Source organism: Drosophila busckii, chromosome X, assembly GCF_011750605.1.
Source record: "Drosophila busckii strain San Diego stock center, stock number 13000-0081.31 chromosome X, ASM1175060v1, whole genome shotgun sequence".
Lineage (NCBI taxonomy): Eukaryota > Metazoa > Arthropoda > Insecta > Diptera > Drosophilidae > Drosophila > Drosophila busckii.
Genome location: NC_046608.1, coordinates 11,279,019 through 11,306,767, shown reverse-complemented (window position 1 = coordinate 11,306,767; position 27,749 = coordinate 11,279,019). Strand labels below are relative to the sequence as shown.

The following is a 27,749-nucleotide window of genomic DNA, read 5'->3' as shown; positions in this document are numbered from 1 at the left end:
CCATTGTTGCTCCGGTTGCAGTTGCATTGCTGCTGCTGTGCGCAATATCAATGCTCGGGACTTGGGCTTGGCCAGCAGCAGCTCATCGGTCTGTGTGTGAATTGTGGCAGTGCTGGTGGCTGCTGTTGCCTGTAAATGACAACAGTTGCCTTTGGGCAGTGTTGTTGTAGTCGCTGTTGCTGTTGCTGCTGCTGTTGTTGCAGTTGCTGTTGCTGCTGCTGCTGGCAATTGGTACGGTAGATTAGCAACTTGTGCTTTCTGTTTATATCACAAGTATTTCTGCTTACCGTTTGCCATTTGACTTTGACTCTGACCGTTGCTGCTGTTGCCGTTGCTGTTGCGTTGTCTCATCTCTAAAGCTTTCAATATGGGCTTGGCAGTGATTGAGATTGCTCCTTGAGCTGTGGCAGTGTTTTTGTTTGTTAAGCTAATTATTCTTCTGGGCAGCTTATGCTGCTGCTGTTGTTGTTGCTGTTGCAATGCCAGTTGCAGCTGCTGCTGCTGCTGCTGTTGTGCAGTTGCTATTTCACTTAGGCTGGCCAAAGTCACAGCCGTCTTAAGCACATGTGCTGGCGGCGGTGATGCCGTCGTCCTCGTTGTTCTTGTTGCTGTTGTTGATGATGATGAAGATGTTGTTGTTGTTGCTGCTGCTGCTGCTGCTGCTGTTGATGTTGATGATGTGGCAGCTACCATTGGACGTTGTGACATTAAGGCTGACTGTAGAATTGATGTATACTGTTGTTGCTGCTGTTGTTGTTGTGGTTGATGTTGCTGTTGTTGTTGTTGATGATCAAGTCTTTTACTCTCTTCTAAGCTGCTGCTGCTGCTGCGTTTGTTGCTGTTGCTGCTGCTGCTGCTGCTCTGAGCGGCATCAGTTGCTGCTGATGTGCGCGCTATTTGATCGGCAGCTGCTGTTAGTGTTGCCAATGTTGCCGCCGCACCGCTCAGCAGTGAACTCTTTAAAATAGACGACGAAGTGGACGCCGATGACGCCGTTGACGATGACGACGACGACGATGTGCTGGAGCAGGCAGTTGTTATGCCTGGCGGCAATTGCAATAGCAAAGGCTGTGGCAGTGCCTTTAGTCGCTCCAGCTCGGGTGCGGATATTTCAATTTTGATCTTGGGCAAATCCAACAGCACAGAAACTTGCGGCTGAGCCTGTGGCTGTGGCCTGGGTCTGCGTCGATTTGCTGCCGCTGGCGTTGGTCGCGTCGTCTGTTGTGGTTGCTGTTGCTGCTGCTGCTGCTGCTCTGCTGGTTGCTCCTGTGTTTGTTGTGCTTGCTGTGGTGGCTGTTGTGGTTGCTGTTGTTGTTGCTTGGGCGCCGGCGGATGATTGCTGGCGGGCAGCAGGCCGTGCTCAAGCATTTGCTACCTTATGCTCGCCGAGTTCAGCACGAAGGGCACGTAGAACATTTTGCTCTCGAGCAGCAAACTGGCAGCAGCTTGGATCTGCAATCAGGTCGGCGGATTAGATTGCAGCTCAAGCTTTGGTGTAGGTTGGGTGGTTGGGTGGTTGGGGGGTACTTACCTCGGGTATGTGGGAGAGCAACTCGCTGAGACGCGCTTGGGGATTCTGCGGCGAGGAGCTTTGCAGATAGGAGCGCAGCACTTGGATATAACGCTCCTGTATGCTCTCCAGTTCCACTTCTGCTGGAGAGAGTAAAGGAGAATTTGAAAAATGGGATTTTTGAGTGAGTCAAGCGATTGAGCTGGACGTACCTTTGTTCAGCAGTATGTAGACCTTGAGGCAAACGTATTCCTCCATTTTGAGCTTGATGCGGCGGAACATGATTGTGATCTGGGTCATCTTGTCGACCATGTGGCCCACGTCGAGCTTCAGCTGCTCCATGGCAATGGGCTGGCCCATCAGCGTGGTCAGGCAGGTCTGCAGTGTGCTCAGATGCGAGTTCACCTCGCTGACAAACTCCGGATCGTCCTTTTGGAGCGTCTGCGGCGTCAGCGTGGTGCCGCCCGTGGGCGTCGACGTCGGCGCCGGCGAGCCGTGGCGATTGCTGTTGGAGCCGCTGCCATCGGAGCCGGGGCTCTGTGTCGCGGCCGAGCTGGGCGTGGAGCGCTTGCCATGCAGCGCCTGATAGGCGGCCGTGGTCAGTATGAGAATCTCGTGCCATTTGTCGGTGAGCAGCTTGGTGTGGATCTCGACTGGGATTTCCAGATAGAACGGCAGCTTCTTGGTCCACGAGACGAGCTTGTGCACTATGGAGTCGCCAATGTTGCAGAGCTTCTCGCTGATCTCGGACTTGTCCTCGAGGAACTCGCTGAAGTGCGGCAACGTCGCAATGTCCTCCATGGCATCGCAGTCGATCAGCGTCTGGATCATGGACACCGCATGCTCGTACGAGATTTGCCGATCCTTGGAGCTGCTCACCGCCGAGTCGAGACGATGACGCAGATGCACAATCTCGCTGGGATTGGTTAGCGCCGTCTTCAATATGGTGCCGTTCACCAGATGAGCGGGCAGCGATGCATGTTGCTGCTGCTGCTGTTGCTGTTGTTGCTGGTGGTGATTGTGATGTTGGTGCTGCTGCTGCTGCTGTTGGGCAGCTGCTGCCGACGACGGCACATGATGCGGGGAGGACAAACTTAGATGCGGTGATGATTGCTGCTGCTGTTGATGTTGCTGCTGCGCTGGACTATGCATGGGCTGCTGTTGCTGCTGCTGCTGCTGATGATGCTCCGCCTTCAAGACTGGCCCCAAGAACATGGGCTTCAGCTCTTGAGCGTTTAGCATCTTCGACTGCTGATGTTGCTGCTGTGCTGCAGCAGCCACTGCCGCTGCTAGCTGCTGCTGCTGTGGCGAAAGTAAATGATGCGGCGACAACTGCGCTGGATGTCCATGCTGGTGATGATGTATGGGCGACAGCAATTGTTGCTGCTGCTGCTGCTGCTGTTGATGGTGTTGCTGCTGCTGCTGTTGTTGTTGTTGCTGCTGCTGCTGTTGCTGCTGTTGCTGCTGCTTCTGGTTGGTCTTCTTGTGCTTCTTGTACTTGACCTTGTACAGATTGTAGACGGCGCCGCTGTTACGTCCGCCCGGCATGCGATCCTCCCGCACGGCTGCCAATTGAAAATAAATCACAAATTAATATAGTCCAGCTATTAAATAGCTAAATTAGCTAGCAACTTGAATAGCTAGAGACACGCAAGACACAAAGTATTGAGAGATAAAAAGTACTAGACAAGAATATAATGCAATATATATATGATATATATAATGCAATATATATAATATAAGACTATTTGTTTAATTCCAAACACATTGCTGTCTAATCCCATTTAAATATATTTCAAATTTAAATATCTAAGCAAAGCCAATGCCTGCTCAATGTTTAAATATGTGAATTTCAATTAGTTAACTATTTATAACTAACCTAACCTAGAGCTGGGGTTTTTACCCAATCCTTGCTACAAATATTGGATATAAATTATATAATTTTTATTTAGCTTCTTGCATTTCGCACTTTTCTTTTGCATGGCCAACGACATTAAATAAATTAATCTACCTAGCTGCCTAACACTTTATGCTCTTAATTATAAAATTTAAATATTTGCTAGCATTAATTTTAAATAATTTATTTGTAATAATGTTGACTGTCTATTAACAACATTAAATGAATAATTACAAAATTGCATATTCAATTTCAAATATTTGCAGTTCTAATTGCAATTTCACAATTTGTTGTAGCCCCGAACTACGAACTTTGCTGTTGTAGCGACTCTTAGTTTATGTTATATATGAAGGGTTACCCACCTTGCAGCACCATCCCCTGCTCAATGCATTTCTTAAATCGACAATACTGACAACGGTTGCGCTGTGCTTTGGTTATCTCGCAGGTGCCATCGGCCACGCAGGTGTAGACGCGTCGGTTCTGCACCGTGCGCTTGAAGAAGCCCTTGCAGCTGCAAAGAGAGAGACAGAGAGAGGGAGAGCAAGAGAGGATTAGGCATGCGCTGTGTGCTGGCGCCTTTTTTGTGGACTTACCCTTCGCAGGTGATGATGCCGTAGTGCAGACCCGTCGCCTTGTCCTCGCAGATCATGCAGACCAGCGGCTGATCGTCCTCATCTGTGGGCTCGTGCGGCGTCTCCAAGGAGCGCGCGCTGCCGCTTGAGTTGGAGTTGGAGCTGCCCCAGGGCTGCTGGGCGCTGAGGTTGAGCGCTTGCAGCTGCCCAGGCGGCAGCTGGGAGTAGTCGCCGGCCCAGAGTCGTTCCATGTTCAGCGCATGGGGCGTGCGGAACTGATGTGGGCGTGGTCGCATATCCTGTATGCGCGTCTGGCCAAGTGAGAGCAGCAGCTGTGCTGCCTCCTCATTGTTCTGTGGCGGACCCGGCGTATGCGTGGGCGTAATGGAGCCCGTCGAGGGTGAGGAAGCGGTTTGCAGGCAATGCTGCTGCTGTTGCTGCTGCTGCTGGTGTTGCTGCTGCTGTTGTTGCTGCTGCTGCTGCTGTTGGTGTTGTTGCTGCTGCTGCTGCTGCTGTTGTTGCTGCTGCTGTTGCTGCTGTCCAGCTTGGGGTGGCGGCGGCTCATAGCCCCAGACCATGGTGCGAACACCACAGGACTCGCCCATGATGACAGTGGGCGTGCCACGCGGCGGCGTCTGCGAGGGCGTCTGCGGCGACAGCTGTGACGATGAGGACGAGGACGAGGGATGCGGCGAGGGGCAGAGCGGTCCGCCGATCACCTCCGGCTTGACCCCATTGATGCGCGCATTGCTGAAGCAAACCATGCGCTGAGCTGCTGCTGCCGCCGCTGCTGCCGCCGATGGCTGCATCAGATGCAGTCCGCCCGAGGCGGCTGCCGCAGCTGCCACCTGCTGTTGCACCTCGCTCTTGACGCGAAACAAAATGGCAGCATCGCGACTTGGATGACGCAAAGATTGCAGCGAAGCTGAATGCATCAGCGACTGTTGCTGCTGCTGCTGCTGTTGATGCTGCTGCTGCTGCTGTTGGTGTTGCTGTTGCTGATGATGCGGCGATAGATGACGCTGCCCACTGGAGCTAGTGGGCTCCTTCTTAACGCGTATAAGCGAATGTGGCGAATGCTGCTGCAAATGCTGCGGCGACTGTTGCTGCTGCAGCTGCTGCTGTTGTTGTTGCTGCTGCTGCTGCTGCTGCTGTTGTCCGAGCAAGTGATGCAGATGCATTTGCTGCTGTGTTAGCTGCATGGACAACTGCAGCTGCTCCTGGGGCGGACTGTTCTTGCGCAGCGTCAGCGGCTGCGTCAATTGCTGATGCAGATGATGCGTCTGGACAATTGCCGCTGGTCCCAGGCCATGCGATAAGTGATGCGCATAGCTATGCGCAGCATGATGTCCCATGGGCGGACTGCCGCGTCCGAGCTGCTGCGATGAACTGATCGACGAACTCGAGCTGCCCAGCGACTGTTCGCGCTCGCGCTCGCGTTCGCGTTCGCGTTCGCGCTCGCGATCTCTTTGTGTTGTCGATGAGGGCGACGAAGGTGGCGGCGGCTCAGCTTTGATGCGCGAGGGTGTCACCAGCACAGTTACATGTCCTGCTGTCGCCGCTTTCAGCTCTCGCTCGCGCTCTCGCTCACGCAGCTCCCGCTCCCGCTCGCGCTGCTGCTGCTGCTGTTGCTGCTGCTGCTGCTGATGATAGGCGAGCATCTTGGTGGGCGAGGCCAGTATGCGCTCCTCTTTAACGGAGCGTATGACGCTCAGATTGCCGCCGCCGCCGCAGCCGCCGCTGCTGTTGCCATTGCTGTTGCTTATTTTGTTGCTGTTGCAGCCGTTGGCGTTGGGCGTGTTGCTGCTGCCGCTGCGTCCCGTTGTCGTTGAGGGCTTCTCCTCCAGCGAATCGGGCGAGGCGCGACTGCTGCCATTGCTGCTGCTCGTATTGACGCCCCCATTGTTGTGTGGCGGAGTGGGCGTGCCGCGTGAGTTGAGCGCCAGTGAGAGCGCCTCACCCACACCCGAACCCGAACCCGAGCCCGCACCACTTGGAGTGCCGCCATTGCCTGTGGGCTCGCCTAGGCGCTGGCTCAGGCTGAGCTCAGCTGGTGGCGGCGACATAATCGAGGAAGCTGCTGGCGCTGTTACCGCATTGCTGGATGAGTGAATTTCAGTCTGTTGATTGCTCGAAGCTGCTGCTGCTGCTGCTGCGGCTGCTGCTGCTGCTGCTGCCGCCTTTGCTGTTGCTGTGGCGGTTATAGTGATGGTGTTGTTGCTGTTGCTGCTGCTCGTACAGCTCGACGAGGATGTTGCTGGCTGAGCTGAGCTGGTGGTGGACACGGAGCTGGTGTCTGTGGTTGTGGCTGCTGTTGCGGCTGCTGCTGCTGCTCCCGACGTCGATGCCGCTGCCGCTGCTGTTGTCACCGTCACCGTCACTGCCGGCAGCGCGGGCAGCGGCAACGGCAACGCCATGGGCAATGGCAACGGCAACGGCAACGGCAGTTGGAGCGGCGCCGTTCCGCTGTCGCACAGCTTGGGCGACATCGGCGCCAGCAGATCCGGCGACGAGGTGGAGGTGTCTGCTATAGATTCCCCATCACTGCTGCATCTTGAATCAATTTTGCGCCGCTTTAGTTTGAGGTCTTGAAAAAGGCTCATTTTATCGAGCTCGCTGTACGGGCCACGGCTTAGTGTCATAATTCCTGGAAAGCGGCGAATCGGAAAACGAGAATCGAAACAGATCGAAAGAAATTTGTTAATTAGTCATCTAAGTCTTAATCTAAGTCTTAAGCTACAGTTTCAGCTGCTGCTCTCATTTGCTACAGTGGGTGTTATCAATCAGCGCACGCATTCTCGAGCATCTCAAGCTCAAGCTCAAGCTCAAGCTTATGCTTATATTTATATTTATGTGTCTGGGACTGCGACTGCGACTGTGGCGGATTCTGAGATTCCCATGGCCGTGACTTTGTCTCTTAACTTGTTCAACTTGATTTGCAGTTTAGAATTTGAAATTTTCAAATTCAAATTCTATGCTAAGTTTACACTTAACTACAAATTCAGCAATTGCTTTACACTTAATTTGCCAATCAATTAGCTGCTATACGAATTACAAATACTCTACACTGAACGACTGAAGTTAGAATTCAAATTATAGCTCAAGAAATATTTTGAAACTCAAACGAATAAAGAATTCTTTTAATTTCAAATTGCTGTATTATATTTTTAAATAATTAAATTTAAATTAACTCAATAAATAATTCGTATTTCTTAATATTCATATTCTTCGTATTATGCATAAATTCTTAGCTTTTGAAGATCAATAAATAATTATAATTTCTTAAACAATTTTCATTTGTAAAATACAAATTTTTTTAATAAAAAATAAAAACAAATGACTGAAAGAGTCAAAGCTTATTTTCTGCATAAAACAAAATATAAGAGCTAAGCAACAAAAAACGAATTTTGAATAAAATTAATTATAAATTCAATGCTTCATTTCATTTAAATAAAAAGCTGCAAAATACAAATTTTGCACTTTGCTGATTTCCTGCCATAAAAAAAAATCATAGTCAATACAAAATACTCTGCAAAAAGTTTATAAATTAATTCAATTATTTATGCAGCTCAAGTTGAGCGATTATGGAGCAAAGCGAGAGAGAAAAGCGTAATGCTTGCTTGGGAAAGGGTATTTATGGCCTAAGTAAGCCACTATCAAATTTGCGGAAGTTGCTATGAGCAAAAAACAAAACAAAAATTCGAATTTACTTCCCCACACGGCGCACAGTGTGTCAAAAACGGTTAAACTAGCAACCAGTTCGGCTGTTGTTGTCGTTTCAATTTATGTTTAGCGCTTACCGCAAATGCAGAAGCAGAGGCAGAGAGTGCGAGGGGTGCTGAGGGGGGGTTGCTAATTAGCTTGTCGCTTGATCGGTTGGTTGGTGGGTCGGTCAGCGGCCAAACGAAATGGGTCAGAATGTAAAAAGTAAATTGAACTCTCGCTATCAGGCAAACAGTCCAAGCGACAGACGCACGGACAGACAGAGCCAAAAATAAAACGAACAAGAAACAAAACTAAGCATACATATGTATGTGTGTGTGTGTGTGTGTGTGTGTGTATATAAATAAAATGTAAACTCAGATAACGAAATGTGTTGCAATCAAGTTGCAAGCTCAGCAGTGCAAGCGAGAGCGAGAGAGCGAGTGAGAGCGAGAGCGAGCAAAGTGAACTTTCGAATGAAATTCTATCGCTCAACTCAACTCAACTCCCTCAATTAGTGAACGAAGCTCTTGGTGCGTTGGCCCAAAGCGACGCTGCCACTGCCACTGCCAGCAGCGGCAGAGCTACACACACACATACACACACACATACACACACACACACAAACATGTATATGTGTGTATATCTAATGCTGAGTGCTGCGCGCTTCACGCATGTCACGATCGTTTGCCGAGGCAATGCCGACGACGACGACGACAGCAACAGCAAAGCGACGGCAGCAACGACCACGACGACGACGACAACAGCAACATCATCATCGACAATGTCGCGTTTGTGTGTGTATTTATAAAATTTGACCTATTTTCATTATCAAGCGCAAGATTATTCTAAACAATAAAAGCCAAGCGAGTGAGCGTGTGTGTCTGTGTGTGTGTGTGTGTGTGTGGGAGTGTGCGTGTCTAAGGCTGTTGCTACCATGCGCACACACACACACACACACAGCTGTTGCTTTTAGCGCTTGCTCACGCACCTGTGTGTTGCTACCAAGAACTTGCATTCACCAATACACCAATACACCAACACCAATACACCAATACTCCAATTTATTGTATATAGCTATTGTATTTGTAAGAATTCACATTGCATTTGCAATTCTATATAAAATATATAAATGTTGCTGCTGCTTTAAATCAACAACACCACACTGTAGTCCACCCCCCTCCCCCACTCCCACTCCCACTCCCACTCCCCGTAATGCGATATTACTATAAACTTAAGTCTAAGGCAGTTGGTGCTCTTTCGTTAGTAAGTTTTTTCGCTTTAGTTAGTAGTCTTTGGAATTTACCTATGGATGTCATAATTTGTTTGTTGCCGATTCGTTTGGTATAAATTTTGTATGCCAATTGTTTTCTTTCTTTTTGTATTTGTTCTTTTTATGATCTTTGGGATGTTGTAGGGTTTTTGTTGTTGTAATTTGCTTGTTGTTGTTTGTGTTGTTGTTGTTTACAATCTAAAATTTGCTGCTGTTGGCTGCACATGGCGCCAGCCTAAGCAAAATGACAAAATTAAATAATGCACAACTAACAACAATTTGATTTTAAATTTAATCAAATTATTGCTAGCTGCCAATTCGTAGCCAATTTTTTGTTTGTTTGTTGCGTTTGTTGTTTTTGCATAAATTTTGTGGGTTTTTCGTTAATTTTTTGCGCACTTTACATTTGTCACTTGCTCGAGTAATTTGATTTGATTTAGTTTTGGGATTTGGGGTTGCTACCAGGTCAGTGGGTTATGTTCGTATGTGTGTGTGTGTGTGTGTGTGAAAGGGCGAATTGGGGCTGGGGGGTTGTTGATGTGCTTTATATGAAGAACTTAACAACGGAACAACAAATAAAATACTAACGGCAAATGGGCGGCATACGAGATTTTTTCTTATAATAATTATTATAGTTGTTGTAATGAATATTATTATTATTGTTATTGTTATTGTTGTTGTTGTTGTTGTGTGAATTGCACTTGTTGCACTTTTGATTGCAAGCATTTTGCGTAGCCAGTTTGGTTGCTGCTGCTGCTGCTGCAGTTGTTGTTGTTGTTGTTGCTGCTGTTGTGGGTGTTGCTGCTGCTGGCGCTTTTAGCAACATATCATTTCTTTGCTCTGCTGCTGATGCCTGTTGCTGATTGCTGGCAATATTATCGCAACTTGTTGTTGTTGTTGGTGTTGTGTTTGCTGATGTTGTTGCTGCTGCTGCTGCTGCTGCTGTCGCTGTTGCTGTATTTGCAATTGCAGCATCATCAGCTGCACCAACATCATTATTATTAGCGTTATCGTTATCGTTATCGCGCTGCTCGCCATGATGATGATAATGATGATGGTAATGATGATGATGATGATGCTCATTCATAAATTGTTCTTGTTCATTGTTATTTCCGCTTTGGAAACCGGAATCGCAACCAAAACTCAAAGCCGCCTCGTCGGCTTCAACTTTTGTATTGTTGATTTGGCTGCTGCTGCTGCCGCCGCCGCCGCTGCCAGCGTTGCTGCTGCTGCTGCTGCTACGCACATGATTGCTGTTGTTAGTGTTGCTGTTGTTCAAACTGTGGGGCAAACTGCCATTGCTGTTGCACTTCTTGAGCAGCGTTTTGTTTAGTGGGGTTTTGATAATTGTCAGCTTGTTGCTATTGCTGCTGCTATCAAGCTCCAGAGCAATGTCCTTGCTGTTATCATTCTCAGCAATGTTGCTGCTGCTGTTGCTGTTGTTGTTACTGGCGTGTCCGTTTATTGCGCGCGCCTGTGGCTGCTCCTCATGTGTGGCATGCTGGCCATTTTGCTTGCCCTCGTGGCTGCTCGATTTTGTGGGTGCTGCTGCTGCTGCTGCATCGGCAACAACAGCAACAACACTGACTGCAGCTGCCTTTGGCTCACTGCTCAGCGGCTGATTGGCATTCATTTGGCTAGTCCTAACTATTTTTGTTGCTCTTGTTGTTGTTGTTGCTTATTAATTAACTGCTGCTGCTGCTGCTGTTTGTGGTTGCTGCTTGAATTGCATTTAGGTGGGTAGAAGCATTGCTGGCAAGCAGCGCCGATTGGAATCCATGCTTAGAGTCTTTTTCTCTATATAGTGCTATATAGTAATATAACTGATCACACACACACACACACTTAATATTTGGCATACAACAAAGCCCAAAGTAAATTTTGATAAAAAAAATTACAAAAAAAAAAAATATGCACTGAATGAAATGAAATGTAATGCACTTGTGTGTGTGTGTGTGTGTGTGTGTTAAAAAAATTGAAAAAAAAAATTATAATCCTTGGCAGCAGCAAAACTTGAAAGTAAAGACTGCGCTTAGCTTGAGTTAATACAAATTGTTGCTTAGCTGCTTTGTGCTAGAAATTAAACAATTAAGCAACAAATGCACACACACACACACACACACATGATGAGCTGCAGTTTGTGTTTTGAATATTTGTGTAGCATTTTTTATTAATTTCAATGTTTTGCTAACAAAATAACGACGAACGCGCGTTTTTGCTTTGATTGATTGATTTACCGTTTTAGCCAATGCACAACTGCAACATCAAACCGGCAGTTGTACAAATTGTTGCAATGCACGCAAAAAAATATGTTTTAATAACAAGAAAAAAAATATAAACAGTTTATAGCAAACAAACAAAACGCAGTTGAATTTATTAACAATAATCTTGTTGCTGCTTCCGTACTTTTGACAACACAAACACTTGGCACACACGCACACGCAACAATCAACACACACACACAGACACAGACAGACAGACAGACACAGACAGACTCTGAGAGACAGCAAAGAGACAACGGACAAGAGACAAGAGTCTCGCTTTCGCGCCGTGTTGTGTTTGCCTTGCTGTTGTTGTTGTTGCTGTTGTTGTTGTTGTTGTTGTTATTGTTTTGTTTTGTTTGTTTGATGCTGCTTGCTCCGCGGCCAACGTGCGTACATTCGAACGAAATAAAGTGAAATGAAAGGAGTAAGCGAGCGAAAGAAAGCAAGCAGCAGCCACAAACAGTCTCAGCCCAGTCGGGCCAGCCAACGTCTGCGCCAGCGTCAACGCTGCTGCTGCCGCTGTCGCTGCGGCCCGCTTTGGCTTTGGCTGGCGAGCGCAACTATTTTCAAGCGTCGCTGTCGCAGTCGCAGTCGCAGTCAACGTCGCAGCCAACGATCGACAACAGCGAGCATTAGACGCTGACGTCGACTGCAAACGAAAATGAAAACCAATAGACAAAAAGTAAAAAAGCACAGCACACACACACACACACACACAGACAGCGACATAGACAAGGCGACGTCGACGTCATAGTTATGCTTATGCGAACGCTCGGCAACGCTCGTGCAGCAGCAGCAGCAACTGCTCGTTGCTCGTTGTTCGTGGCTGCATTTGAGTGTGTGTAGCGCTTAGCTAAATAGTTGTATGAGTGTGCGTTAGAGCGAGTGAGTGAGACAGCTTTATGTATGTATAAAAAGCATAGAAGCGCGCTGGCAAGTTGCATGCAATGCAATTGACTCCCCCCACCGCTCACTCTTTTGAGTCAAAACTCTAATGGGGCCCCCCCCCCCCACCCATTGCCACCCACTGATAAACACTGACAATTAAAAGCAAACTCCCTCGCTCGTGTACGTTGACCGGCTTGAAGTGCAGGTCGCAGGCTTTGGGCTTTAACTTCGAACTCCAACTTGGGCACTCGTCGGCATTCGTCGGCCTCGTTACGAACATGCACATGCATGCATGGCGCGCATATATTTACGTCAACAGGCTAGAAAGAGAGCGGCCGCGGAAGATTGCAGGCGCTTATGCAAAGGTTCAATGAAATGAAACATAAAACTGTGCCAGCAGCGTAAGTTAGCGCTGTCGACGTCGGCAGCGACAGCGACAGCGACGTCGCTGCGACGAAAGCCTACAACTGTTGTTGTTGCTGTTGCTGCTGCTGCTGCAAGGAAAGCTTTTAGCGCAAGCAGCAGCGCATTAGATGTGTATGCAAGTTAGAGAGAGAGAGAGAGAGAGAGCGAGTAAGTGAGAGCGATGAAGTGCAGACGGGTAATTGTTTTGCTGCTGCTGCAAATGCTTCCTGACTTTGCTTAAATGCAAATCGCATCCCATTGCTGATCAGTGGGTGACACTCACACACACACACACACGAGAGCATGCGCATGTGTAAGTACGAACAATAAGCGTGAGTAAAAGGTAAAAGTTAATTTGAAAATGAGCATAAAATAAATAAAAAAAGAAACATTGTCGATTGCGCAACGGCAACAGCAATGCGCAAGTGGAGCGCAACGACAACAACAACAACAACAACAACAGCAACAGCGTCAAATACTGTTGGTCAGTGCTATTGAAGTGACAGCGTTGCGGGGGCGGCGGAGGGGGGCGTGGCATTAAGAAGCAGCAAAGCAATGTCATGAAATTGCAAAATGTGAATTGCTGTGGGAACAACAACAACGACGATGACAATAAATAAGTGCATGCTTTACTATAAATAATATATAATTAATGTATTAGCTAGAAAACATTTGTTATAAACAATTTGACAATTCTACAATTGTTGAAATAATAGCAACAATTGCAATTGCTTTGCTGTTTAATGTTTTGCAGCGAATCGAACTGCAGCTATAGGCAGTCTGCACTGTACTAAGCACCACCCGCGCTCTCTCTCTGTGTCTCTCTCATCCAACAAATGCCGCAGCACATGCGTTGTAAATGAACCGTTAGCTTCTTGGCTGCCGTTACGTTTGCACGTCTCTTTGTCTGTCTGTGTGTGTGTGTGTGTGTGTGTGAAGCACTTTCGATTTCAAATACATGCAAACAGTGTAGACTAACAGCAACGATATTCAATATGTAATTGTTTGGCGCACATTTCATTTCCTTATTGCTCACTGACATTTACACACACACACACACACACATAGACGTACAGCTTACGACTTTATAATGAGCAGACAACAACAACAACATTAGCAACATATAAATGCGAGCACTAGTTACTTAGCAAACGCAAACGTGTTAAATCAGCTACTGCAATTGCTGCTGCTGCTGCTGCTGCTTGTTGTTGTTGTTGCTGCTGCTGTAAGTTGTAACGCAGGAAGCTTAAAGCCGCCTAAGCTTTGTCTGCGGCGCTCGCTCTCTTGCGCTCTTCTCGCTGCTCTCTCATGCTTTGCTATTGGCCACGCTCTTGCTCTTGCTCTCGCTTGTTCGCTCTCTCGCTCTGTTGCTCTCTCACGTGCGCGCAGCTGTCAGGCTGCTGACTGAGATATTGGCGCAAGTGAAAGTTTTGTGGGTTCTTTCCTTGTCCATGACACGGATCGCACACAAGATAAAGCGAGAGAGCGTGCGTGAGCGAGAGCGCAGCATAAAGTGCAAGCGCAAGTGAGACAGCATGAGGAAATATGCAACTGAGCGCGGCCAGCGACGCGCTCAAAAGAGAGCGAGCGAGCGAGCGACTTGGCAAAACTTTAAATTTGTCGCTTAGATTTTTTTTACTCACCGGACCACAGCGCCGGGCCAGGCATAGTTGTTGTTGTTGTTTCTGTTGCTGTTGCTGCTGCTTGTTCTGGTTGCTGTTTATAGTTTTAATTGAACTTAACAAAAAGCCAACACTGCACTTAATGCAACACACGCGTTAAAAAAAAAGAATTGTATTTCTTATAGTTTTTTTTTGTTAATTTAACATTCGCAATTATTATTAAACGCGCGCGCGCTCTAACTGCGAACTGCGAACTGCGTTTCGAGCCAACAATTCAAACTGAAGCCTCAGTGGCTCAGCTGGCTGTGTTGCTGCTGCTGCTGCTGCTGCTGCTGGTGGTGCCGCTGCTGCTGTTGCAGCTACGAGAGCTTTGTAGCCAAAACAAAGTCAACGCCAACGCTGACGTTGGCAGCAGCTCGACGCGCAGCGCTGCTTGCGAATAATAAACACCAGCAAAAATACAAGCACCAAAAAAAAAAAAACCAAAACAGTAGTAATATTTATAAAATTTATCAGCACAAAATATTGCTTGACTGCGAGTTTTGTTCACAACACGCATACGCAGCGTTGAACGCACGCACTGTTCTGACTGGCAAAAAAATTCGTAATGTTTGCTGAATATTTAGTTATGCGCTTGCTGCTCTGGCGCTCTGGCTTTGGCTCTGGCGGATATAACGGAAATGTGCAACTGGCAGCCCAAAAGGCAGCGAAATTGTCAAGCGCTGCAACCAGCAGCAGCAGCGGCGGCAGCAGCGGCGGCGGCGGCGGCGGCGTCGTTCGCTGCCAACGAAACCAAAAGCCGAAAAACAGCAAAGAGACCGTTACACACAAAAAGAAAAACAACAAAAAGCTGAGAGAGACCGCTGCACAGAACCGAACCGAACGGTGACGAAGCAAGCGTGGGCTTTTCCTAGAGCTTGTTGTTGCTGCTGCTGCTGCTAACTGCCATTTGCCATTTGCTCTTGGCTGTTGGCTTCTAACGGCTACGTCAAGTGCACTCTCGCTCTCGCTGTCGCTCTCAGTGCTCTCTGCGCTCTCTGGTTTCGGCGCTTGCATCATAGACCGCTCGCCCGAGCTTCGCCTTGCCCCCAGCACTTGTCAACTATTTGCTGCTGCTGCTGCAAGTTGCTTAATCAAAACCGCAGCTGCATCCCCGCCCCTGCCCCTGCGCCGCAGCTTAGTTCAGCTGCCTTGCCTTTGCCTTTGGATTGGCGTCCCTCCGCTTTGGCTTTGGCGCGAGTCAAGCAACTCTGGGAAGGTCATGTGGACTTAGTGCAGCCAAAATATCCTTGGATGTTATTGGAAAAGCTACTGTGGCATACATTTTAAAGTAGTTCGCTGTATGCGCGCGTGTGTGTGTGTGTGTGTGTGTGTGTGTCTGTCGCCCAGGCCAATTGGCTGCTTAACGAATAATTTGGAAACTTCTCGCATTAACATTAACCGCTTTGATTCAGCCGATCAGCTCGGCTTAGCTTAGCTCAGCTCATTCATTTAGCTTGGTTGCAGTTGCAGTTGCAGTGTTGCACTCTAATTGCCAGTCATGAGGTTCAACAACTTTCACACCAAAATCCTTGAACGGCATTTGCATACAGAAAAGCAAAAGCAACAATAGGCTAACAATAACAACAATATTACGTATACGCCAGCTATTGCAACAGCTTGCATGTGTGTGTCTGTGTGTGTGTGTGTGTGGCGTTAGAATTTGCCGTTGTGTATTTTATTACATTCTCGAATGTGCTCATTCAATATCAAAGTCAGAATTTCTAGTGCTTGGCTAATAATTATTATAAATTAATTGCATTTGCGCATTCAACTTTCAACTCTTGTGTTTGACTTGGAGTTTGTCCTATAAATAGTCAAGCATTTGTTTGTTTGTTTCAACTTTTATTATTAACATGCGCTAATTTGTTGTTCGCTGCTGCTGCTGCTTCTTCTTTTGTTGTTGAGTGCAAAATGCTGACACTTTTTGTTGTCGAGTCGCTGTCGCGTTATGTTTCTGGGTCATAGATATACTTTATTTATGAACAAATAGTGTAAACAGGGCGCGCGTTCGAAAAACTATGCAAATTGATTGCCCAACTAGCCTATAGACAGTTTTTGAATTGTTTATCATGTTTGCACTTGCACTTGCACTTACCTTATAAAACGAAAGTCCAACGCTGCAAAAGAAATGCCTGCGTCATTCCCTCTAAGAGCTGCAATCAAATGGAAGAAAAAACAATCAGATTAGTTGAATTTCGAACTTGAATTCGCACTCGAAGTAACAAAGTTATTGTAAAGTCAAAATATGTCTGAACAAAATGGTTGACAAACGCGTATTCCAAATTTCGAACTCGAATTCGAACTCGAACTCGCACTGCAAGTAAAAAAGTTATAGTAAACTCAAAATTTGGCTGAACAAAATTGTATGCGAACGCGAATTCGAAATTTCGAACTTGAATTCGAACTCGAACTTGCACTCGAAGTAACGAAGTTATTGCAAATTTAAAATTTGACTGAACAAAATTTCCAATACATTAAAGATTGTAAATTCTCAAATTCGCTATGTTCTGCGAACTCGAATGGAAAATTTGGGTGATCAATTGCTTGCTCCATATTCTTATCTCCAATTACGACGAGCACAAACATTGTTCGAAATTTCGAACACATTAAATTGTAAATTCTCGAATTCTCTATAAGTCTGAATTAGAAATGTACGAATCAAAAATGTCAATTTGTTTGCGCTATGTTCGAACTCGAATTCGAATTGCTCGAATTTAAATTGAACGTTTGGGTGACCAATTACTTGCTCTATATTCTTATCTCCTATTACGACGACGACGAGCACAAACTTTGATAATAAGCATTTGCTGTCTAAGCTTTTGGGAATTAGAAGAGGCGTAAAAGAGGGCGGGTGGGGTGGGGTGGCTGCTTTAGCTGTCAGGTAGCAATGTTAGCTATCAAGTTACTACTGCCTCAACTGTTGTTTTGTTGCTTGCATTCGATTTCGACTGCGACGGCGACGGCGAGAGCGACGCGCGTTCGAGTTCTTTTCATTTACTTTTGTTTTTTGGGTCATTTTTGACAGTTGCGTCGACTAAATGACAGCAGCAGAGCATAACGAAAAAGAAAACCATCATAAGATATGTTAAGAACAAGATCGATGCGCAACACACACACACACACACACACACACACACATACATAGCAGCAATGGCTGTTGCCCTTTTTACTGTTGCCAGCTTCAGCTTCAGTGTCTTTTGCTCAGCTCATCTCATCTCATTGACAGGCGACGGGCGCTGGGCCAAGAACTTGAAATTATGCTGGTGTGTGTGTGTGTGTGTGTGGGTGCACACTGGCAAAAGCAAAGTTCGCGCTGCTTCGCTTACAGCCTAAGGGGGCAGCATTAATTTCTTTCAGTGTACAAGTGGCTAGCACATGTTTTAGTATATTTATTTATGTTTGCTAGTGACCTATATACACGGGCGCGTCAGTTCGTCAGAGAAAGAGAGAGAGAGAGAGAGAAAGATAGCAAGTCTAGCGATCGCACCCCTCACGCTTTCGCTCTGTCGCTCTATCGCTCAGATAATGCCCATGGCACTGATGTTTTCAAAAGTCGCGGCGGCGTTATCTTTTTCAGCTCAACATATCCCTGGACGCGTATCAAGTTGAAGGTTTATTTTTGTTTACAATCATATTGAACAATGTGGAGCAGCAGCAACAAAAAAAAAGAAACAACAACAACAACAAAAACAACAACAACTATAATAATAATAAATAGCTAAAAAAGCAGCAGCAGCCACATTAACACACTTATGCTTGACGCCCCCAGCCATGCCCCCTTTGCCCCTAGTCTTATCTCACACACACACACACACACACACACACACACACACACACACCCCTGCCACACGCCCACACAGCAAACCAACAACTAGGTCGCCATCGTCATCGTCAACATTTCGAAATAGAAAATTATGCGTGTGTGTGTGTGTGTCTGTCTGTGTGTGTGTATTTGTTGCTTAAATTTGTTGATGTTTATGCATGTATGTATATATTATTATTATATCTTATCGCTAGCCATCGAGTTTAAGTATTTTTTTTCTTTCTTTCTTTTCTAGCGCTCGCGCTTTTTGTTTCACATTCTAACAACAACAACAACAACAACAACAGCAAGAAATGTTTAAACAATTTGTTTGCCTTTCTTTTACACCCGCTCTTTCACACGATCCATCTTTTGCTATCGCTGTGTGTGTGTGTGTGTGTGTGTTATTCATATTCTTCGCACCCGGCATACAGCAACAATAACAACAACAATAATCAAAAAAAAAGCCCTCAAAGCAACAGCAGACAAAAACAAAAATAAATAAACTAACGAAAAACGCGTTGCTGCTGCTGCTGCTGCTGCTGCTGCTTTCTTTAAAGATTAATAAGCAACGAATTAGCTATGCCCTACGCTCAGCAGCGATCCGCTGATCACAGCGCTATCGCCTGCTGCTGCCTCTGGCTGCTTCCATGTGTCGCCTATGGCCGCCAGCCAGCAGCTGTTGAGCGGCGTAGGGTGCGCAGCAGAACGAAATGAAATACAGAAGAAACCATTTGAAATCTGGGTCAAACTATTTTACTTATATGCGCGCTCTATCTCACTCCATTTATGCCCAGCAGCATGCTGTCTCGCTTGCACGCAAACAAACAAACAAACAAACAGATATAGCTGTATATATAGCGATCCTAGCGACTAAGAAATATATATTTATATATATATATATATATATATATGCACGACAAGTGTCAAAGTTGACCCACAAAACTGAATAGTTGGCATGATAATGAATAATGGAGCATATCAAGTGTTAAGTACTTTTCACTGCTGTCGATCAGCGATTAGTGGAACTCTTTGAATTAACTAAAACACATCAGAATTTAATATTACATTAAATACTTTAGCTATTAATATTAGAATTATTTAGCTACATAAATTGTAAATAAATTGCTGTATTAAATAAATCAATTGAGCGATGCTTAATTTAAATAATAAAATTGTTTATTTAAATTTCCTGCTCTGCACTTTTCATTAACATTTCTAAGTTTCACTGCAGCTTAAATATTGATAATTGTTATAAGTTAGCAACGCGTATAAAAGACAAAAACAATTGTTTATAATTTACGATCAGAAGCAATTAAATGCACATCGTCGAGTCGAGTCGAGTTGCAAATGATTTTAGCTGGCGACCACGTAGCGTATGCGCAATGTATTCCACTCAAGGATAACTGCTGTCGCTGGCTGCAGTTCTCTTCTTGTTGTTGTTGTTGTTGTTGTTGCGCTGACATATGCGCTAAGAATGCGCCATAAAGAGAGCGAGAGCGAGCGAGAGCGAGAGAGAGACAAAGACAAATTGCATTGAATGTCGGCTGAGCTGATCGTGGGAGAGGGCGACAAACGTTGCGTTGATCTCTCAAGCAAATGGGGAGGGGGACGAGTTGGGTAGTCGGGCCAGACTAATGCTAATGCAATTAACGGTATCTTATGCTAATTTCAGCATTGAACTTAACATCGAATCGTAAACGCAAAGCGCACAGCAAATCGCAGACACAGACACAGACACCGGACGTTCTAAAAGAGACTCGAGACGTTGAATTAGAACGAGTTATGGTTGTTATTATATATTTTATAACTATTGCCTTCAAAACTGCAGCCAGTATTAGTTATTATTATTATTATTAACAACATTGTTGCGCAGCTTGTTGCCAAAGCCTGCAGCAGCTTAAGCAAATATTAAATAATTAAAATAAATGTTGCCTTCAAATTTGTAAACAAAAAAGAAACTTTGCTAAGAAAGGAACTCGTATTTAATTTAATATGCAAATAATTATTATTAACTATAAAAATAGCTAAGCAACGAATATCTTTAATTTTATTAAGTAATTATTTTTGTTTAATAAATTTATAAATCAAAATTGAATTTGCATATTAAATATCACAAGTAGTTTAGCAAAAATAATGAAAAATTAATATATAAATTATATAGTAATTAATTTTAATGCCATATCGAGTGCATTTCAAATGCAATTCGAGCTTAGAAAGCAAACAATATGTGTTATTGACTTTTAATTAAAAATTAGTGTTAGTTTTGCTCTCGCTCAACCAAATGCATAAAATAAGAAAAACTTAACGAATGTGCTGAGGCTTGGAGCTTGAGCCGAAATGCTGGATGCTTGGTAGAAATATTTCGTGTGCTAGTTTTGTGAACTTTGCGTTTTGGCAAGGACACTTATACAACAACTGGGCGCTCAGTGTGCGACAGAGACAGCGCTAGCGAGTGAGAGAGAGAGAGACAGAGTGACTGTGACTATGGCAAGTGGCTCGAGCTTGAGCAGCAGCCGTTGAAAATTCATAGATTGAACTTGCACTTGGCGCACACACACACACACACACACATATATGTATATGTGTGTGTGTGTATAGACAGCCAAAATATGGTGCAACATGTGTGGGGCAGCAACTGAGGCTGAAGCTGTGCAGAGATTATTGCAGCCAGGACGAGGACAACGCTTAAATTGTTGACGGTAGGTCAGGAGCAGAGCCAAAGTCCTAGCAGCGGCAGCGGCAGAGCTGCAAAGCTTTCGCGCACTGACCTGCCATAAGCTGCCGACGAGTAGCCGTGTCCGTGTCCGTGTCCGTATCAGCGGCACGTACTGCGCAGGAGCCGTTAACACACACACACACACACACATATATATGTATGTATGTGTGCAGCCATTTCCAAGGCAATGTGGCAACGAAAGTTCAACGCTCCATTGCTAAATGCCATGACGAGTCCAAGGACATTGATACATACTTTGATTGCATGCAATGGAAGCAGCTACTGCTCATTGCTGCTGCTGCTGCTGCTGCTGTTGACGTGCCACAGCCGCAGGAGGCAAACCGCAATGGCAGACGACGACTACGACTAGTGCCATTGTTAGTTATATAGTCAACATAATCACAGACACGCATAGAATCGCAACGAGCGCGACTCAATATTAAGCCCATAACTGGCATTGGCAAACGCTCAGCAACCAGCAGCTGTTGCATGCCTCAAATACAAGCAACTAACGCTATGCAAACCATAGCAAAGTTACTTGCTAATGAAATATTTTTCATTTTACATTTTCAAGCGGCACATTTCAATTCAAATTTAATATAGTTTGCTGTAATAAACAGTAAATATTATATATATAGCATATATTTATAGTAAGAAGCATTTCAATATCAAAAATGTCAATTTGCTGCCACTTGTAATTTTCCCCACAAGGCCAGTGTTGCCAACTTTTGAGCAGGAAAAAAAGACAAAAGTCTTGCAGCAATGTTTAAAAAACCGAAATCCTAGTCGAAATAAGTTAAAAAAAAAGCTGATGCTGAATTCTCTAAATAATGGAAAAAGCTGAGAAAGCAGCTTCAAATTTTTCATCACTTTTAATTTTCACAAAAAACAGGCAAATTTCAGAAAAACTAATCATCAGAAATGTTGTAAAACTTCAATTCCGAAAGAAATATATAAAATTTGCCGTATTATAAAGTCAGAATTCGAAACATCGAAAACAGCCAGATTCAGCGGGAAAAACGCTAAATTGGCAACAGTGCAGTACACAAGGCTAAAGTCAACAACATTGGCTACTATATACATATATTGCTTGCTATATAGAAGAAACATTAACTAATGTAAAATGTTAAATCTTTAACTTTAGTTTGCTTAGATATTAAAAAGAGTCAAAAGTATTTAATGCTTTGGCTTAAGAATTATTTTGCATTAAAGTTGGGCTGTTTATTTTGCAATTAACTAAAGCATTTTATTTATTATATGAATAGCTCTCTCTCTCTCTCTCTCTCTCTCTCTCTCTCTCTGTCTCGCTCAACATCTTCGCTTATGCTATTTGCATTTCAATTGCACATTTTGCGCATAGGCGAATTTTGAGTTTCAATTTTTTTTTCTTTTTGTCTTTGCTATTTATTTGTTTTTTATTATTATTTATTTTGGCTTTGTGTTTTGCGCCTGTAACGAGGCTTGTCTATATGCAGGGGCGTGCATACTTAACCACCCACACACACACACACACACGCACACATAGACACATACATATAGACAAACTCCAATGATTGTCGTTTGAATTGCGTCGTGCGTTGAATTCAAGTGCCAAGTGAAAGTTGTTCAAATGTTTATTATGATTATTGTTGCTATTGCTATTGCTATTACACTATTACTATTACTTAGCGCGCGTCGTTGCTGTCGCCAATTGTTGTTGTAGCCTAAAGAAAATATTACGCATACGCCGCCTGCGCCAAGAGCCAAGTTGGCAAGTTCAAAGGCAACACACACACACACACACACAGACACACGCTGCATTCCATACATAAAATAAATAAAATCAAAATGTAATTGTCGAAGCAGCAATAATACAAATACATAAAATACAAAAAGCAACAGCAACAAAAACAACAACAACAACGAAATTTGCACGTTTTTTTTCACTTTCTCCTTTTGTTGTGCACGCTTTTGACATTTTAATTGCTTTTTGCCCATTAAATGCAGGGACGGCAGCCAGAGTGGGCGTTGGGCACAACTTCGAGCAGTCAAAGTCGCAAATTTTCGTAGTTGCTGCTGCTGCCCAGAGGCCATGGCCAATCACCTGCGCATGTGTGTGTGTGTGATCTGTTGTTGAAATTCTAATCTATATTTGTAGTCGACAAAGTTCAATGACTGCAATTGGTTGCAATTCTTAAATGACTTTGCCACACGGTGTGGCAATGCGCTGGCTCGAGAGCGGGCGTGTGGCTCTGGCTCTGGCTGTGGCTGTGGCATGGGCACGGCTGCTGCCAAAACGAAAACTCGCTCGACAGCCACAACACTCAAGTTTGCATCGATCTACAATAGCAAATAGCAATAAAAGCGAATCGAACGAGCGAGCGAACGAACGAGCAACAGCAACAGCGAAAAAAAAATTGTCGACAATGTTTGCAATTATGTAACATTTACCCACTAACGCCAAAAGCAGCAGGAAACCTAGAAAACGTCAAATGAAAAGTGAAAAAACCGCATCACGAACTCTAAAAAGCAAAAACAACTGCAACAGCAACAACAGCAGCAACTTCAACTCCAGTCGGCTTCAGAGTCAGCTACAATTGCAGCTTGTGGCTTTGTTGAAAGGAAAACTTGTCCAAGGCGGCAACAGCCCACGTTAGAAGCAACAACAACAGCAACAGCAACAGCAACAGCAACAACTTCATGCCACATCCACAGCCAAGTCCAAATGATTGCAGCAATGTTAATGTTGTTGCTGTTGGCCATGCCAACTTTGCTTCCTTGTATGACATAACAGTTGCAACAACAACAGCAACAACGTCGATCTTTACCTCCACACAAGCTCGTGTGCCACATTCCAGTTGTTGTTGTTGTTGTTGTTGTTGTTGTTGTTGTTGGAAAAGCTCGTTTTTCTCTCCATTCACTGATTCGATCAGACGGCGTAATGAAAATGAGAAAAATGGCAACTAACTAACAATGCCAAACAGCAACAGCAACAGCAACTGCAATTGCAATTGCAATTGCAATTGCAACAACACGTTGCACCAAAGTCGTTCGTCGCAAGTTTTACTTTCGTTTTTCACGTAACAAATCGCAACAACAATTTGCAATGACGCTGGAAAATGGAAAATGGTGTTAGCAGGCAATGTTACCGCTTGTTGCCACCAACTCGAGCCATGCCACGGGGGGCAAGGGTGTAGACAGCGCAGCGGCAGGGGGGGGTGTGGGGGGCCTGATTCAATTTACAAGCGATTGCACGATCAAAGCAGGAAGTGCAACATGACCAAATGTTTCACTGGCTGCTGCGCTTGCTGGTTGCTGCTGCTGCTGCTGCTGGTTGCTGTTGTAGATGCCGTTGGTTGCTGTCGTTGAAAATGCATTAAACTTGCACGTTGCACATTGCATGTTGCATGTTGCACATTGCACGTTGCATGTGCCAACAGGATAGTTAGCCCACAACAACTTTTTGGGGCAACAAAACAAGCAAATGGCTATGCATTTATCGATAAGCAAGCAAGGCAATATATCGGTAGTAATTATCGTTATTAGGCATGCAGAACATTTAATTTCTTCATTTATCGATAAGCAAGTCATATATTAATAGCAATTTATCGATAAGCAAGCAGAGCAATAAATTTTACATTTCTGTTTGCTACTTTATTTATTGATATTCAAGCCATATATCGATAGCAAAATATGCCTAATACAAAATATGCATTTATCGATAATCAAGCTAGGCCATATATCGATACCAACTATCGTAATTTGGCAAGCATTTCTCTATGCTAGTTCATTTAACGATAAGCAAGCCATATATCGATAACAACAGACAGTTATTGGTATTTTGAAGAGTTCACTAATAAAATGCAGTATGCAACTGAAACTATATAAATCTTTGAAATCTGATGACTCTTGATGACGACTTTTGGAACTCAAAGTCTAGCAAAGCTTTTGTGGAATTTAAAAATTATCGGAGCTACAAAGATTCCTAAATCCGCTCCCAATAATTTACTTATTAACTTTTAGAGTTAAATAAAATGAATGTAAATAAAACATGTTATAAAAGAATAAAGGCTAATTACAAAAAAAACTGCAAAGATTAATGGTTTTATTTTTTAACTTAGCTAACATTATTCAATTGAAAAATTCTATATTTATTTCAATTTTTCTAAACAGAGTTTCGATTTCTACTTTTCTTTGCTTTTGATTCCGAAAAAATTCTCTCTTCTCTTTTAAACAAAGTTCAATTAATTCGATTAATTAAGAATCTACTAATGTTTGCTATCACAGATTGAATAAAATGAATTCATTCTTTAGTTTTCGATTTCATTCAAACGACTTTACGTGAAATTTGCAGATCTATCAAATTTGCTTTCCTCATTTGTTAATATGCAGTTTAGTCTATGAGTTGTCAGCTCACAAGCTTAAATCATAGCTGATTTAGTTGAGCAAAGACCTTCCGCTGATTTGGCTTCGGTGCTTCCTTAACTTGCAGCAGAGCCAAATGACTTGAGCACGGTTTGCTGAGTTTGCGCCTCTCAAAAGTTGGCAGAGGTCTAGGGCTCCACCTATTGCACCGCCACCTTCACCTACACCACCGCCTCCTTTGAGGCTAAGCCTCTCTAACGTCGTAACAATCGCGAACACGTAACCGAAACAACAACAACAATGCTTGTGAGCCACTTTGGGCCACACCAAAAGAGCGATCGCTAGCCAGCGATAGGCTTGAAAAACTGCAACAACAATCGACAAGGCGTCCATTACCATTTGTTGTGGAAGAAAAACCGAATAACCAGTTTGCCATCGAAAGCAAAATGGCAAATAGAAAAAAGCGAAAATTAAGTCACCGTTAAAACTGCAGTTGCAACGGCGGCGGCGGCGACGACGACGGCGATCAGCTTACCCCGTTGCGTGTTGCAGGCGTCTAAATATGTAGGTGGTCTGGTCTAGGCTAGACACAAGCGGCTGGAGTGGAGTGGAGCGGAGTGGGCTGGGCAGGGTAGGGAGGGAGGGAGTTGCTCGATTACTTCATCGACTGCACAATAGAGAGAGAAAGTGGCAGGAAAAACGACGAGAGCGGCGGCGGCGGCAACGAGTGTGGCAACAAGATGGCGTGTCATGGTCTCTTCGCACCGTCGCCGCCGCCGTCGCTGCAACTTGCAACTTGGTGCTGCTTCAACATTTCCCCATTTCCCATTACAATTGCGGTGCCGCTGCTGCGTCGCGTTGCTTGTTGCAGCAACTGCAGCCATGATTATGTGGCATTAACTTTAGCTTACGTAACCTCCAATGCAATCCAATGCAATGCAATGCAACGCGCCAAATGAAAATTGCAAATCATATGATGGCCGACGCCAACACCTCACCGCACCAGCACCCGCCTCACCACCTCCCCCTGGGCAACCACTTCACACCACTAACCTGCCGCATAACCACGATCGCGCAAAATGTTGCGCAAATGCAAGCGAACAAGGAAAACAGCAACAGCAACAGCAACAAGCAACAACAACAACAACAACTTCGCTCGTCGTCGTTGAACGTGAAAAGCGGAAAACTTTTCAAGCATTGGCACATTAAAAAAAATACATATATATATATACATATGTAATCAATGTGTAAGCTAGATAGCGGCTACACTATAGCAGATAAACTATATAGAAATAAATTCATTTTATTAACTTGCTGGCAAGTTAGTTCTGACTATGTGGAGCGAATTTAATTTGTTGTAGCAGCTAGACAGCTATCGATACTATCGATTGCCTATCGCTTGCTCATTCGAAACTATGTGGAGCGAATTTAATTTGTTGTAGCAGCTAGACAGCTATCGATAGTATCGATTGCCTATTGGTTGCTCATTCGCAAAGCAAAACACTCAACAGTCAAATATAAAAACTGAATCAGCTGCACTTAGTATTTTTTAATAATTTATCGATAGTACTGATGCAACAAGTGAGTTAAAAATAAGACGCAGCTAAATAATTATATTTAATTTGAAGCTATAGCAATTAGCAAACTGTGTGTTGGCTTGCCGACTAAATTTAGACAATGCGTTGACTCAACTCAATTGTTTAATTAACAATTTGGCACATACCTGTTTGCGATCCTGCCAGAAGATAATTGCTTGCTAATTGCAGTTCCTTTGCCTGGCATATCTGCAAAAAGATGCAAAACAACAAAAGAGAAAACGAAACTAATAAATAAAATATGCAATAATTGCTGCTGCTTGATTGGTTAACATTGGGCATCTATAGTTGCGAATCTAAATGCAATGCTTAGTACATAAATAAATGCGTATATATATCTATAGCTATGCATCTATCTCGCTCGCACGCTTGCATATGGAACGCATGCAGTTTATATTAATATGCAGCGACTGCATTTCACTCTTGATTTCGATTTCGTTTTCGTTCGCTCGGTCGCTGGGTCGTTGGAACAGCAGCAAGAGCAAAAGCAAAAGCAAAAGCAGCAACAACAGCTAGAAGCAGCGCAGCTGCAGTTGCAGTCGCAGCTGCCAAACGTCATCAAAGCTTTTCTAAGCTTGTGCTCTCTCGCGCTCACGCTCTCACGCGCTCTCTCAACGCTGCACTCTCTGCATGCAGCAGCGCTGCTGCTGCTGACGTCGTTGTTAGCTTTTCTGTTATTAAATAGTGCAAGCTGCCAGCTGCTCTGTCTCTCTGCCTCTGTGTGTGTGTGTGTGTGTTTGCTATCTGCCGCCGTTGTCGCCATCGCCGTGGTATTGTACGTTGCCTATTGCCACTGCAACGGCTGAAACGACCTCCTACAGGTCTTTGACCCACTGCGACGTGTGCTCTTCTCTCTCTCTGTGTCTCTGTCTATCTCTCTCTTCGCCTCTCAGTTTCAGTCCTAACCGCTATGCTTAGCTTTTTCATTTGTACGTTATTATTATTATTTTTCCTTAGTTTGGATGCGCTCGCTCTCGCTCTCTCTCTCGCTCGCGCTCTCGCCCACTGCATCGCTGCTTGCTCTTGTTCGCTCTCTTTTCAGCTTGTGTGTGATTACATTTGTTCGTTTACCTCTTGCTGTTTGGCTTTGGCTTTGGCTCTGCTGTCTATGTAT

At 44.6% G+C, this 27,749-nt stretch overlaps 1 protein-coding gene across 1 annotated transcript; it reads right to left on the bottom strand.

Moving 5' to 3' along the window:
• Positions 1 to 129: 129 nt before the first annotated feature.
• LOC108606818 (hormone receptor 4) lies at positions 130 to 26,784 on the bottom strand. The gene is given in 7 exon segments (XM_033294292.1): positions 130 to 1,452; positions 1,532 to 1,653; positions 1,723 to 3,075; positions 3,770 to 3,918; positions 4,001 to 6,626; positions 16,271 to 16,328; positions 26,764 to 26,784. Coding segments are annotated over 5 exon segments (5,430 nt in total). The 5' UTR covers positions 6,622 to 6,626; positions 16,271 to 16,328; positions 26,764 to 26,784; the 3' UTR covers positions 130 to 267.
• Positions 26,785 to 27,749: the final 965 nt, after the last annotated feature.